The following is a 15,270-nucleotide window of genomic DNA, read 5'->3' as shown; positions in this document are numbered from 1 at the left end:
AGTTCAGTAGAGGTGAGGGTTTCTAATCTGGCTAAATGGCTTAGTAACATCTGGTTTGCAGGACTCCCGTCTAATGCTTGCAGAAAATGTGCCACCGTGAATTATGAATTACTGCTCACGAGCATGTTTGTGTTATATTGGGCATAACTATACGTTTTCTTAAGCGGATCGCTGTGGTGTTTTCGGTTGCATGTTACCCAATGCAAGAGAGAGTGAGAGGAAGGAGCACAGACAGAAAGGAAGAGTAAATCCAGAGCAATCCATCCTCAGTTGCAGCCATAACCGTATCAACGTGTTATTAGAAACAGGCCATTTTTGTCTGGATGCTGTCGTCTTACTACACAACGATGATATCACGTCTGTCATCACAATCAAACGGGCACAGACCGACCAGTGCGTCCAGTGTGACATAGAGAAGTTAATTTCATGCCAATACTGTCTGATGACACACACGCACACAGACCCCGCCCGTCTGTTTCAGCTGTAAGTGCTGTTGGTAGCCTGCAGCTTTCTGGAGTGTTTGACGTCAACCAGTCTGCTCAGTATTCAGCTCCATGAAATGGGTCACAGCTTCTGACGATAAACCGACTGCACCGCTCCGCTCCGCCTGCATCTCGCGTCTCGCCTTCACAGCAGCATCAGACAGTCAACATACTTGTAACCAACCCCGCCGCCGCTGTATCCCAGCCACACCTGCCACTGTACCTGCATGGCAGCAATTAGTCCAACACGCACACGCACACACACACACACACACACACACGCTCGTCTGCACGGCGTCTGTGGTGCTTGCACCGCGCTAATCTCTCACACGTCATTCCACGTATTTCCCATTGAACTAGAAGCCGCTTCTCTTTTCTTCTGTCAGCACAGTCGGCTCTAAATTTAGCTCGTGAGGAAACAGTGGCAACCTTTTGAAACGTTTCATTAATTACGCGGCGTAATGTTCAGAGCTTTTCGGTGGCAAAGATGAGCTGCTTGTGAAGCGAGCGACGTGAAGATGACACCTCGTGCTCTGGGAAATGTCACGTTATGCAAAGTGGGATTGTGTGCGTCCATAGGTGGCGCGTGTCTGTCTAAATATGAATTAAAGGATCACGAAGCAAAGTTAATAATTGTTTTTGTGTGCATGTGCGTGCGTGAACCCACATCACCTCACAGGCCCATTACGTAAGCCCACAGATAAAAAAAAAAATCAATCTTATTTATTGTTGTTTTGCAATGCATTTTTTTTCTGTTTATGTAACCGTTTCAAATTCTGGAAAAAGGGTGGGGGTGGAGGGTTAAATGATTCTGATTGTCTATTCGTGCAGCTCTCATGCCCCTATGATGCCATCACAGGGCCCAGCTCATAATGAACCAGCTCAGCTTAGAATTTGTTATCTGATTTATCATTTGTGGCTGTTTTTATGGAAGGGATTAAAAGTTCATAGATGGCAATCTATGCCTGTCACAAGACGCGCTGTCCCCACTAATACTTATAACACTTGTTGATTGACTAATAGATTAATCACTTCAGCGCTCAACATAAGCACTGGTAGCAAAAAGACAAACAAGAGGAGGAGACAAAGGGTCATTTACTGGAGAAAGTTTGAGAAGGAGGGAGGTTGGAACCGAGCGAGAAAGAATAATATGAACAAATAGAATGAAAGGGGTTGGCTGAGTGATTGCAGGCATGCAACTTGGCTCAGTGCGATCTGGCTGATATTACTGCAATCTTCAGTTGGGTTTTAATGAAAGGCAGACATGTGCTCCTTGGAGTTTAGCGTTTGCATTGGGCTTCTTTGTCTCACTCCTGTTAGTCACTGTACAGACATAAGACCAGAGCACAGCAGTGTTGACCTTGTGTCTCCCGGGGGGGGTACCACCTCACGCGGAGGCCCATTTCATCAGTCTATAAGTATGTGGCTCACATACAGTGTTATGCAAAACCAGCAGACCCCATGGAGAAACACATAAACTCGAAGCCTTTTCAACTTTTTCTAAACACTACAGCACGAGTCACCACAGCTTTACTGTACGTGTGCACCACATGTCTAACCACTTCTCCTTTTAGAGTCACAGGACTCTAAAACTTTTTTTTACCCTGAAGCTATTGTACGACCCTGTGATTAATTATCTGACTTGAGAGGGGAGGGTTACAGTTTCTGCGAACTTCTCACCTTCTGGCCTTTGACCCTGTGCAGACTTTGGATTCGGGAACTTCTTCCAGCCTGGGGAACCTCTGGCCACATGGTGTGGCAGCCCGCCTTATGCTGCTCCAGAGGTCTTTGAGGGACAACAGTATGAAGGGCCACAGCTGGATATCTGGGTGAGAATTACAGATAATGCACTAGTGTTTTGGTTGGTTACATACAGTATATCTGTTAAAAAAAAGTGTCATTGTTTGTTGTTGCTGTCGTCATTTTGAATGTTCTTTCCCAATTAAAGGCCATTTCCTTCTGTATATTTAGCCATCTCATACTGCCTTATTGACTAATGGCTCCTGTTCTGACTGGCTTCTCTGCCTGTGCATCATTTCATGTTTCCAGAGTATGGGGGTGGTGCTGTATGTGCTGGTGTGTGGGGCTTTGCCCTTTGATGGCCCCACGCTGCCTGTGCTCCGACAGAGAGTCCTAGAGGGGAGGTTTCGCATCCCCTACTTTATGACTGAAGGTAAGAATAGCTCATTCTCTCTGGGATATTGAGCACAGTATAAGGCGGCAGGCAGCATATGTCAGATGCCTATAGATTTATACACATGCGGTGTATTTGTGAGACACCTGCAGTCAGACAGAGGCGGTTAGGGACACTGATGCTCCAATCCAATCCAATCCAATCCAGCGTGTAGCAATCAGGGGGTTATCCGCATTACAGCGCCACAGTATTACACTCATTCGAAAGGGAATTCAGTCATTGTGCCCTGTAACGCGGCAGGCTGCTGTGTGATTCAGGCCTCTAAGGGTCTCAGAGCAGCCCTGCTGTTAGTCCATGTGCTGGCTGACCGGCAACAGATTAAGTCCAGCGCTGGAGCTGTTTATGTAACCTGGGGAAGAGCCAGTGAAACCTTCCAGCAGCTCGCCTGTCTGTCTCTCTGAGGAGACGGTCTGCGTTTAAGGCTGTCTGACTCATGCCTGCTATCTGTGAGACATTAGCCCTGTCTGTTTCTCTTGTTTTGCTACTCTGTATCCCATCTGCAAGTCTCTAGCACTTTCTCCGCAGGGGGCGTGGTGAGAGAGAGTGAGAGAGAGAGACCTCCATATTTTCCTCCCCCAGTTAAGGACCTTGAAACAATTAGCGTGAGGGTAATGTTCGACAGTAATATCAGCTCCGTGGCTAGACTGAGCCTCAAACCCACCCCCTCACCTCGGGTCCTGCCCCTGTTCTCTGAACCAGGGGAACAGAGTGTGCTGATTCCTTCATCCAGAAACAGTCCCTCTCATCTCCTTTTGTTTCCCTCACCAGGCAGAGCTGCGGTACAGCGCACCGCCTGGCGCCACACACACCTCCTCAGCACTGCTATGAATTACTGATACCCACACCAAAACTTAAAGCAGGCTGTGGTAATGTGTTGTAGCTTTTTTATATAGGTCACAGTATGTTGGTTCAGATGGAATGGACAAGTCTGCCTCACTACCTGCTCTCTGCTCTTCAGCGTCCTGCAGCAGCGTTTAGTCTCCTTCACTCGGGGACTTGGTGAAACTCTACACCTCTGGGACATTGCAAGTGTTAACTGGCGTGATTCTGTGGTTAGATCATGGTAGTGTAATGTACTGGCTCAGAACAGTGTGTCAATCAGCCAGCCACCGGGCAGGACCGCCGCATGGTTATGCACTGCACATAGTTCAGCCTTCCCCCGGTGGTTAGTAGTTTTTAAAAAATGTGCACAGCCTCAACTGTTGCTATAAACACGGCCGTAGCAACGAATGGAGCCCGAGTACGTTCTGGGTCAAACAAAATGTAATATGCACTTCGCTGTGCTGTGTTTGACACAGACTGTAACTTAGCAGCTGCCTCAACTGTGTAGATGCCACAACACCGGGTAAATGTGGCTAAATGTGCACTGGTTAAGCACACAGTTGATTTGTTTTCAGAACAAGACACAAGGTAAAAAATTGAGGTGATGTAAGCAGACGTTAGTAAATTGGCAGTGCACCTGGGAAGAATGTGGAGCCAAGTCCTTGGGCTGTCGTTTATGAGCCATTAAGCATTTTCTCCTAACAGCGTGATGTAAGACAGGATGTCTATGGATCACTGGTATAAGGGAAGACGCTGCAGAAGGCTGCATGTCGAGAACTGAATTATATTGCAAAGATCACAGTATTTACCAGTGACGTGAGAGTCATGTGACCTGCCTTTCAACTATCCACATATAGATCATTATTGGCTTGATCTTTAGCGGCTGATTCACTGAAATAATGGGTATATTTGTTGAATATCTAGACTATAGCAGCAGGGCGGGTTGGTGGGGGGGGGGCTGTGTGGCAGACAGGCATTCAGGGCAGACGGTGGGGGTGCAGGCAGGCCAGAGCATCATAGCTAGGGGAGCTGTAATCTCGTTAAGAACCCAGCTGTGTCTGACGTCAAACTCATCCAGCCATTAACTGGAGGTGAGGAGCGCTCATTAGGATGGACCGGGAGTAGAGGAAAAAGTGTGGACGGCAAAAGCGAAGACTTTAGCAGATTTAAGCTCCTATGTTGATTCTGCTCCAATTCACCTGGGATTCTGCGTGGCTTAATTTGCTTGGCCATAAATTAAACATAAATGCTCAGCGTTGTGTGAACACAACGTCTCCCCACTTAAGACGCTGTGATCCCAGACATGAGAGGCTGTTAAAACCCCGTTACTGTTCCTTCCGCCCCCTTGCAGACTGCGAGCACCTGATCCGCAGGATGCTGGTCCTGGACCCGTCCAAGCGTCTGTCGGTGGCCCAGATCAAGGAGCACAAGTGGATGGCTCTGGACGTCCCCGTGCAGAGGCCCGTCCTGTACCAGCAGCCGCTGTCGGCCGAGGGCGAGGCGGGCGTGGGCGAGTACAGCGAGCAGGTCCTCCGTCTGATGCACAGCCTGGGCATCGACCAGCACAAGACTATAGAGGTGAGGGCAGAGGCGGAGGAGGAGCTGGCTTGACTGGGTATATGACTTCAGTTACACATGCCACCCTTCCTGTTTGTCCTCTAGTCCCTGCAGAACAAAAGCTACAACCACTTCGCTGCCATCTACTACCTGCTGGTGGAGCGGCTCAAGGCGCACCGCTGCAGCTTCCCCGTCGAACAGCGGCTGGACGCCCGGCAGCGGCGGCCCAGCACCATCGCGGAGCAGACCGTCGTTAAGGTAACCGCCGGCGCCGCGAGGCGCTTCTGAGCAACGTGTACGGAGATCAAAGCGCAGCAGCACCCAGCAACAGACGAAGGAGCAGAGCCTCTTATTTGTTTATCCAGCCACGTTCAGACTTCTGTTTACCTCCTCTAGCCTTGATTCTAATGTTTCTCCCCACCTACATTATTATAGTTATTTTTTTCTTTTATTGTTGTATTTATGACTCTGGACTTTATCTGATTGCCGCACCATTTAGGATCCGGACCATTTGTGTCTTTTGTATTATAAAATTCCCTGAAGCTGCTTGTCGTAATTACAATAATATGAATCGATGTCGGTGAAGGCCATGAAGTGGTGGAGGGCCTGTGATGTTGTGCCAAAGCGCCTCCCTCACTGTTTGTTTTCTCCCGCTCTGCAGTCGACCAGTGGTTCGGCCCAGGTGGGTTTGCTCCCTCAGGGAGTCCGTCTGATGCGCTCCCCAGCTGTGCCCCAGGCCTCCTCCGAGGCGTTCACCTTCCCTCAGACCGCGTGTCCCCTGGAGCAGAATTTCATGGTGGAGGACGTCAACACACCAAAAGTAGGTGCAACACCAGCAGGAGCAGGTCGATGGGGACGAGGACGCGCCGTTGCCTGTTTGTGTGTTCCGTCCTATCTTCTCACATGACGGCTCACTCGCATCTGTCCCTTTGGCTGTGGAGGCTGAGCTCTAGTTATTACGTTAATTATCGGGTTGCACAAGCGTGTCCTGAAAATGTATTCCGATGAGCTTGACACTGATTTGCTTTGATAAACATACACACTCACTGTGAATCAGCAATATGTGCGTGCGTGCGTGCGTGCGTGCGTGCGTGCCTGCGTGCGTGCCTGCGTGCGTGCGTGCCTGCGTGCGTGCCTGCGTGCGCATGGCAGACTCTGTTTAGGTTTCAACTGTCAGTTTGCTCTGTCAGACTGCCAGAGTGCAGCTAACTTGTTCTTTTATATAACCACTCAGCACTAACATCAGACAGGACAGCTGCCTGTCCCGCGTGGCACACACACACACACACACACACACTGTGTCTTCTCTGTTTATCTGTGCCAACCAGCAACCTTCTCCTTCAGGCCTGTCGTTGCGCTGACCGACTGTTACATGACTCAACCGAAGCCTCGCATACCTGCAGGGCTGTGCACACATACATGCTATATCATTCCTTAAGATTTCTTTTTTCCATCCAACACCTTTTGCTGGCTCCAGTAAAGAGCAATGTGTGTGTACTGTGCGTGCGTGTGTGTGTGGTAAGCAGAGCAGAGCAGAACAGAACTGGGAGAGACACAGTGCGCGTTATCTGCGTGAATGGAACCTGGTTATGTAAGCGGTCCTGTGATGATGTGACCTAATGCAGAGCTGAGTGAACACACATGGACAGGAAGCCCCAGCGTTCATGCTCCCTCGGCTTCCTAGCCATCAGCCAGCAGTTCATCGCTTCAGTTTTAGCTTTTTTGCCTTTTCAATTTTCTATTTAGCTTTATTTTCTCACTCTTCATCCCTTAAAAGCCCCCACAACCCCTTCATTGTCTGTTTCTCAGTATCTTTTTTCTGTGTACTGTATGTGTGTGTCGGTTGAGTAAGAGCATTCCTGTCCCGGCACACTACAGAAAGCAGATGGGGAACTGGGCAAAGTTGCTCTTTGTAGACCAACACCAGGCTTCTGGTAACTGTGGCAACTCACACAGACGATGCGTGTACTTACGTGTATGTGTGTGTGTGTGTGTGCGTGCGTATGCGTGTGTGCCTTTCGGTTAGTCACTCAATACCTTCAGTCAAAGCTTCCACTTCCTGGCCCTGCATTCCTTTATCCCCACCCTCCACCTCTGCCCCCGCACACACAGGACCGTATGCTGCAGCAAACACACACACTCGAGACGAGAATGGAGGGAAAAGGGAGGAGGGTAACTAATGAGCACCCATCCTCAGCATGGTGCTTGTAGCTAAGTGGTCTATTAAAAATTAGGCCTTTTAAATGGCTGTTCTTTAATTTTGTTAATCTCCGTATGAATGTGTGCAGCATTCTTCGGAGCCAGTCAAGTCTAAGGTTCCCGTTCCTTTTCGATCTCTCCCTCCGTCAAGGTGAACGGCTGCCTGCTGGACCCCCTGCCTCCTCCCACTGTCCTCCGTAAGTCTTCCACTTCAACGCTGAGCAACATGATGGAGACATCGATCGATGAGGGGATTGAGACGGAGGAGCCCGACACAGAGGACGACCCGCCGCACATGCTCTCAGCCTTCCAGACGTCACGGTTTGGCCAGCGGCGGCACACGCTGTCCGAGGTCACCAACCAGCCTGGGCCTTCCAACCAAGGTGAGCCGTCACCTCATCACCCACGGATGAGTCATGGTCCCTAATGGCGTCTGTGAAACTGTTGACATCTGTGTTCGCAGGCAAACTGTTCACTCTCGGCCACAACCCCTCCATGGGCAGCATGGACTCGGACATTGGCCATGACATGGGCTCCATGCACAGCGACCTTGGGCTGCTGGAGGACGCTCCCTCCCTCAGTGAAATGATACCGGCCAACAGCCCTCCCCCCGGCATCAGCCCCACGCCTTTTCTGAGCGCCCGACCTGCTAACCCAGCAATGGCCGCCCTGACTTCCCAGCACAGAGAGACGCACAACCGCTCACCTATCAGCTTCAGAGAAGGACGCCGTGCCTCTGACACCTCCCTCACCCAAGGTCAGAACCATAATTAGTCTTTTCTTGCTTCAGTGTTACCCACGGGTTCTTTCCGCCCTCTTTGGGGGGTTCTGTGTTGTGCCTTTCACAAGATTTTGGGTCAGTAGACACTCCTAGGGAAAGTAACCACTGTACCAGAGCATTTCTATGTTAGAGCACGTGGACTCATTTGAGCGGATGGAGGAATTGAGACATTTTGAGACCCTGTTCAGCTGCATCACCTACTCCTGATCGAAGGCTGCCTTTGAGCTTGTGTTGCAAGGCTCATGACTGTTTTTACTGTTGACTGAATACATACAGGATTCCAGTGCCTCAGTCTCACCCTCTCATCTGTTCCCATCCTCTTTCACACCATTCTTTCCTTCTCTTCCTCTTCTACCTTCCCTTCTCATCCTCTCCAGTCCCTTTGACGACTGCGACCATGATGATTCATCTTATGAATCACTGGCAGATATTTGAAGGCTTCAGCCCACATTCCTCCTCTCTTTCCCCTTTTCTCTATATACACTGTATGTGCCTTTGTCTGTTTCTCGTTTTTGCTTTGCTTTTTGTTTTTCATTCTCTTTCCCAAGTTTTGGTTTGTGCCAGATAGGATTTGTCTCTTCTCCACATCAGAGAGTAAGGGACAAAATATCAGGAGTGTTAAAACCTTCAGACGTCTGTATTTTTAATTCGGCTGTTTGTAAATCACCTGTGCTTTAACCAAGTAGGAACTCTAATTACAGCTTAAAATGTGCCTCACTTCCCTGTGCGTCTGTGCTTCCAGTTGACATTTGTTCTTGTTTATTTATTTATTTTTCATAATCCTCTTTGGAGAGTGTTGATGCGGTGGATTCTTTTGCGTCAGACTGCTGACTCCGGTTTAAAATAACTCCCACCGCCAGTGAGTCAGGTCCTATCGTTCACAGCCACAGCTCGTCACCACTGGATGGGTCTTATCTTCTTACTGTTGCAGGCACACACGGACATTGTTGCGTGTGTGCACACAAACACACACCTACAGAGGCTCATGACGTACATCCAGCCACACTGTCAGCAGGAGCAGTGAAGAGTGCTAAGTGGTTGACTGGTTTGATAATGTTAGTGCAGGTTAAGGCCTAACAAGACGAAACCTTCACCGTCCTGTTACGATGACAAAGCAATGGAATCGGTACTGACTGTGTTTTTTTGTGCGGGGGGGCTCTTTCTCTCAGGTCTGGTTGCATTTCGACAGCACCTCCAGAATCTGGCGAGGACCAAAGGCATCCTAGACCTGAACAAAGTCCAGATGCTGGTGGAGCAGATGGGCTCCAGGGAGGAGGCTGCCATGGGCCCCCCGGGACCTCAGCACCACTTGCACAACCTTCTGGAAGTTAGTGCGGCTGCCTTATCACACAAATACACGCACACACACACACTCAAGTGAAACCAATTTAAGAGCTGCCTCTTCCCAAACCCTTTCTGAGCCTCAGTCTCTCTGCAATAGTTATTGCATGTTGTTCAGAAAAAAATATCTAACAGACACCCAGGCAGTTGTGTAACCCCAAGAGAGGCAGCCAACTGTGGTTTGTTTACTGTCTCCTCTCCCCGGGGGCCCGGAGCCTGGAGCCTAGGCCAAAGTGAATGCAACCATTGTTGAAGGCCGTCAGACTTCCCCATAGTACTGACTGGTACTCAATAGACCCAGGCTGCAATCACACACCGGGTGGACACACACAGACACACAGCAATGAGGAGCAAGTTAATAACAAGCCCAAAAAAAATATATGAATTAGTTGTAGAGGCAGACATGATCTAGGCCTCTTTTGTCTATTCCTTGTAATGCAATAACACGGCTCTTTGTTTGTTATGATGCATGCAGCCTATCATCCATTTAATTTGCTTTCATTTCATTTAGCTAATGTGTAATCCCTGTGGCACATGCCATTTAGAGAAAGGCATCTGGCTGATCAGGAGCCGCACGGACATTTAGGCAGGGCACAGTGTGGCTAATGCAGTTAGGCCTCACGATGAAGCACCCGGACCCTGACACAGCTCTATTAATTGACAGGACAGGGGGTCTGGGATACTGGTGCCCCTTGGCCTGTTCCTGCCTGGGCTTAAACGGCGCTTGTTCTAATGCTTGGTGTTTTCGGTTGAAGGGTGAGGCATCCAGGCAGCAGGAGGGCCTAGCTTTATACCAGGGTGGGCCACAGCCGCCTCTCCTGTCCCGCAGACAGAGTTTGGAGACACAATACCTCACTCATAGAATACAGGTACAGTCCAACAGCACCTCAGTAATATCACCTGGGAATTTAGGAGCAATCAGCTCAGCCCCAACCATGAAACAGTGTGTGGCTGGTTACCGTGGCAATTATCCCGAACTCAGTAATCAGTCCCAGTCTCTCTTCTGCCCACAAGGCTAATGTCTTGGCTAACAGTCCCGCTAGCTGCCAACTTTTCTGTAAGGAGACTCCTCGAAGTTTAGAGCAACAGCTGCAGGAGCACAGGTAAATGCTGTTCTTTGTTTGTTTTGCCTTTACTGTCTTTGTAGTTAATTTGAATGTAAGGATTCAGCGTTTTGTTCATCTTCATTCTAAACTTTGCTCACCGGTGCTTATGCATGACGTCTGCAAGCTTGTCGTTGTCATACGCGCCGACCCGTTGATCGACCGCTAAGCCGCCTCCACTGCTGCTCCCGCAGACTGAACCAGAAGAGGATGTACCTGCAGCAGCAGCCGCCGCAGGGCATGGGGCTGCAGGCCTACTTCAACCAGATGCAGATAGCGGAGGGATCCTACCTGGCGGGAAACCCCGCTCTTGATCCAGCAGCATCTCAAGGTTCCCCTCAGGGTGCCGCCGCCCAGCAGCAGGGCAGTCCTCAGGCATCGCCTCCCTACACCCACCCTCACAGCTTGAGCCCTTTGATGGAACCCGGCGAGGGCCTGCTTTATGATCCATACATGAGCCACCACCACTACACCCAACACCTGCCCACCGGATCCCACCTCCACCACCAGCTCCACCACCCCCAGCCTCACGAAGCCTCTGCCGGTGGCCTGGGCTTCAGCTACCCCACAGGCTGCGAGCAGCAGGCCCTGGGGCCCTCCACTGAGGCTCTTCACACAGAGCAGTACGAGTTCCCTCTGGACCCCATCTCACTGCCCCTGCCTGCTGCCGGGGAGGCCGAGTCCGGAGCTGTGGCCAGGGTTATGGCGGGTCCGGGGCATTCAGATGGCCTGAGGCTCCCCGAGCTGCAGAGCTCTCTCCTCGACAGTGAGATGATGGAGACCGTGGACTCCCAGCACGGCTTTGTACTGGTCAATTAAAGCTGGCTGAGGGGCTTAATAGAAACCAGTATTAAGCAATGAGAACCTACACAGCATTGAGAGTAGGGAGATGTAAGTGGAGGCCACAAGCGTAGCAACAGGGAAGAAAAGTGTAAATTTTTGTACACGTAATACAAACTTAATTTCTTAGTCGTCATGAACCTCAGACCTTTTTACCAAATTCCTCCCTTAGCCCGCCTCCCTTTCTCCCTCTCCTCCCCTGTTCTCGTTCTCATCCGCTCCGTGAGGCAGGGACGGGTTCAGCGCCGACTTGGCCGGGTCGGCCGGTGCCGTGGATGCCCTGCCGCCTGTCAGGACTGTGCCGCGCAGCCCAGAGGCAGCATCTGAGGCTGCCGGCGGGCAGCGCTTCACAGAAATGCTTTGAGAGCGAAGGGATTCTAGAAGTGACTTGCGAAAGCGCGACGGCTAGAAGTGCTTTTTGTAAGTGGGACAGTGTTGATGGAAATAGACTGATCCTCATGGTCTGAACAAGAGCGATTGGCCCTCATTTATCACAGTCGCCACAAAGTCAAGTGTTAAAGGTGCATTTTGTAGAAATAGTTTTATACAGTCATGTAAAAGCAAAGTGTCCAACACTAATCCACCGTTCATCCAAATCAATAACCGTTGCTTTGTTAACTGCCTTAACGAACCCTACATGTGCTGGATGAAGACTGATTAATGCATTTGTGCTTTTAAAGTTTAGGCTAATTGACTAATGATTAGAATAAACGTAGCTGCAGGCTTATGTGTGACATCAACATTTATTTTCCCTTGTGCTTTTGAAACTTGTAACTACTGATGTTGATTCATTTCTTACACTACTGAACTGTAACTTCACCTCTTGGTCGGACTGCACATACATGCCAGGTTTTCGTTATGCTCATGCTAACAAAAGGATAATTACTGGTTGTTTTTAAGCAAATCGGCCACGCGTCGTTTTAACAGTTGAATCGTGGCTCCTGTGTTTGTGTGATAAATGAGGGCCTACCTAATCAGCGCGTGTTTGATTGCGAGGTTGCAGTGTTAGACAGTCGATGTTATTCTATTTTTGTGGCAATACTGAAGCAATATTCATCCATAATGTTGAAGGACAATGAATGGAAGCCTCACCTGTACAGATAACTCTGATCGGTTCCTCAGAGGGACCTCCGAGTCCTCGACAGTGACATCACTGCTGAGCTGATGATGTAACCAGGACACGTGTGTGTGTGTGTGTGTGTGTGTGTGTGTGTGTGTGTGTGTGTGTGTGTGTGTGTGTGTGTGTGTGTGTGTGTGTGTGTGTGTGTGTGTGTGTGTGTGTGTGTGTGTGAGAGATTGTTTGCACAATTCTTTGGTTTTAAATTTGAAATCAATTTGTTGTCATTGCTGAAAAAGACAACCACTGTACTGACGTCTGTCTGCATCCACAGTACCACAAGCTGTGCAGTTGGCCCACCGTTGTAGCTTTCCGATGGACTCTGGTTTACATCCTCAGTGCTCCAGTCATGCCGCTGTGTTTTAATGACGAACGTGTTGATAATGATGTAACAACCCCTTCAAGATCCCCTGCTTTAGTTTTCACTAAAGAATGTTTTCTCTGATGTTGTGGCTGCTGTGAGATGAAGATCGGCCCGACATCAGTCGCCTCACACTGGATTTGAACTATCGGCTCACCACCACTCTGACTGACAGCAGGCGAACGGGAAGAGAGACCTTTTTTTTTTTTCTTGATATAAAACACTTGGACTGTGTTCAATATACTTGAAGCACACTGATGTATCTTCTGACACATGACATTGATTTAAAAGAGGAAAAAAAACAGTGGAAAAACGAGGCAGAACGTCTGAGGCGGTGAGATGCGATTACTGGACTGTGACCATCAGTTAGACTGTGTGACCTTCAGGGGCTGTGGGTTAAACTGTAGGAGCCTTGTAGCAGACGAGGCGGCCGACGAGCGTGACCTGAACGGATGCTCCGCCGCGCTGTCAAAGAGAGCTGGAGTTGCAGTGTTGGATGGCGGCTGGAGGAGTTGGGCCAAGCGTGGCTGCTGCCCTGTGCAAGGCCGAAAGGACAAATCCACCCCGAATGCCTCTGAGCGCGTTTCACAACGCATGGCGGCTGCATCTAATCGGAATTATCCACCCATTACTTACTTTACTACATTAATAAATGAGCTCTTTGATCTCTAAAACATTAGAAAATGCCAGTCAGAACCCACTTTTATTGACTCCTCATGAATCAAAGTCTGTATGCATGCCCTGTATCCAGGTCTGACATTAGTAATGTACCTGGCGTTGTTTACACCAGCGCTTTCATGTCGCTTCCTCTGGATCGGAGAGCAGATCGTCACGCTCACACTTCACAGCCTCTCACTCAGTGACCTCTTTAGACCAGAGTGCAATCCAGCCTCAAGACATGTTGCAAAACCGGTCTTGTGGCTGTGAACAGTTCCACCCTGAGATTTACCAACCACTCTGTTTAGCTGGAGATGTTTATATGCTCATGCACCCCCATTCATTATAACCGCCGGGGCTGCGGGTCACACTGGAACGTGTGCAGGACAACAGGGAGGCAGGTTCATCGCGTGACAGCATTCAAGGGTGGATTTCGCCTTCCTCTCGGTTCCTCTCCTTCGTTCGTGGGCGGTCAGACTGGAGGAGCAACAGGACGATCTGTGGAAGTCAAATACTGGAGCACTTTTACCACGAGGAGAAGAGATGTAGCGGAAGAGGAGGAGGCTGGCGACACAGTCCGCAGGAAGCGCTCCTCTCCTCTCTCCTCCTCACCAATAATGGACTCGAAGCACGTTTCTTTCAAAGAAAGACCAGACACAGACACACTTTATCAGATTGTTGCTTTGTGATCCGGACGGTGTGACACTTCTCCGTTTACGACGAGTGTTCTTTGTACAAAGTAGGGGTGTAGTGAGTCTCCAGTTGCACCGAGGGGAACTTTGTGTTGAAAGTGACTAGTGTTCAGTGTGCCTTTTTTCTTTTCATGATTTCCATCTAAACTAAGGTTTTTGAATAGCACCGTTGCTGGTTGGACCCTTGTATTATTTGTTTTACTCTGATTCTTTTTTTTTTTTCCTTCTCTGTATTTTCTCTTCTGGAAGTAAGTAGAGCCAGGTTTTACAAAGGTACAAAACCAAAGTCCCTCAGAAGTTTCCCTGTACGACCCACCGTGTGGAGTTTCGGAGCTTCTCTCACAGCTTCTCTGCCGTTTTTTTTTTTTGTTTTTTTTTTTTTCTCGTCGGTCCATCAGTGTATGCCATTTAAAAGTATTATAGCAATATTTCTCTAGTTGAAGACTAAAGTCATGACGATAATAGTGGACGTGTTTCCAAGTATCATAATTTCACCTCCTGCTGATAAAACAAAAAACATCAATCTATCTATAGAAGTCCAGTTTTATATTTACCCTCATTGATGTTGACCACACATAAGCTAACTTGCTGTTGAGATTAAAGGTTTATTGAACGGACTAGTGTACACTTGTTGTGTATTGATGAGTCATTTACTTGTGACAGCACATCGACGCGACTGCTTATTCAAACGGCACACGCCCCACTTTCTTCCTCACACAATCCAGTCGTCCTTAGTCATGAGCTGCGAATACATAAGCACGGACGCCGGTTTCAGTCGCAGGCGTCGAGGTCAAACGTCCCACCCTTCGACAGGAAGTGACCGACGTGTAGCTGTGCAGTCACGGCCTGAGTAAGCGGCGCGTGTTGAGCCGGTGATGAACACAAGTCATCTGGTCTGATGGGGACAGAGGGATGAGGCGTGTGTTACCAAAGGGGAGGTCACGTTGCATAAAGTGATGTTACGCAGCAGAGTTAAGACACGGTCCTTATCTTTAGAAAGGAGCATCTACTGGATATGATGCTGTAATGGCTCCTGACTCCTCTAAAGGTCACTGGCAGGCCGCCCTCTGAGGCCTGTGAGCCCACGGCTTTTCATGCTCCGCGTGGGCATTTAATAGTTTTTC

At 49.3% G+C, this 15,270-nt stretch overlaps 1 protein-coding gene across 2 annotated transcripts in view; it reads left to right on the top strand.

The window, feature by feature from the left end:
* Window positions 1-14,763, top strand: part of sik2b (salt-inducible kinase 2b) — a 29,762-nt gene extending 14,999 nt beyond the window's left edge. Inside the window, exons 5-15 of one of the 2 annotated variants that reach the window (XM_029171120.3) lie at window positions 2,187-2,311; window positions 2,532-2,655; window positions 4,850-5,076; window positions 5,161-5,313; window positions 5,717-5,875; window positions 7,406-7,637; window positions 7,718-8,011; window positions 9,205-9,362; window positions 10,132-10,245; window positions 10,391-10,479; window positions 10,674-14,763. In XM_029171120.3, coding sequence (XP_029026953.1) covers window positions 2,187-2,311; window positions 2,532-2,655; window positions 4,850-5,076; window positions 5,161-5,313; window positions 5,717-5,875; window positions 7,406-7,637; window positions 7,718-8,011; window positions 9,205-9,362; window positions 10,132-10,245; window positions 10,391-10,479; window positions 10,674-11,298 — 2,300 coding nt within the window. In that variant the 3' untranslated portion in view covers window positions 11,299-14,763. The remainder of the gene's footprint in view (window positions 1-2,186; window positions 2,312-2,531; window positions 2,656-4,849; window positions 5,077-5,160; window positions 5,314-5,716; window positions 5,876-7,405; window positions 7,638-7,717; window positions 8,012-9,204; window positions 9,363-10,131; window positions 10,246-10,390; window positions 10,480-10,673) is intronic. The other variant, XM_029171122.3, reaches the window with a different exon arrangement.
* Window positions 14,764-15,270: the final 507 nt, after the last annotated feature.

Source organism: Betta splendens, chromosome 13 (genome assembly GCF_900634795.4).
Source record: "Betta splendens chromosome 13, fBetSpl5.4, whole genome shotgun sequence".
Taxonomy (NCBI): Eukaryota; Metazoa; Chordata; class Actinopteri; order Anabantiformes; family Osphronemidae; genus Betta; species Betta splendens.
Note: the sequence above shows the minus strand (reverse complement) of the source record. Positions and strands in the feature narration are given on the sequence as shown.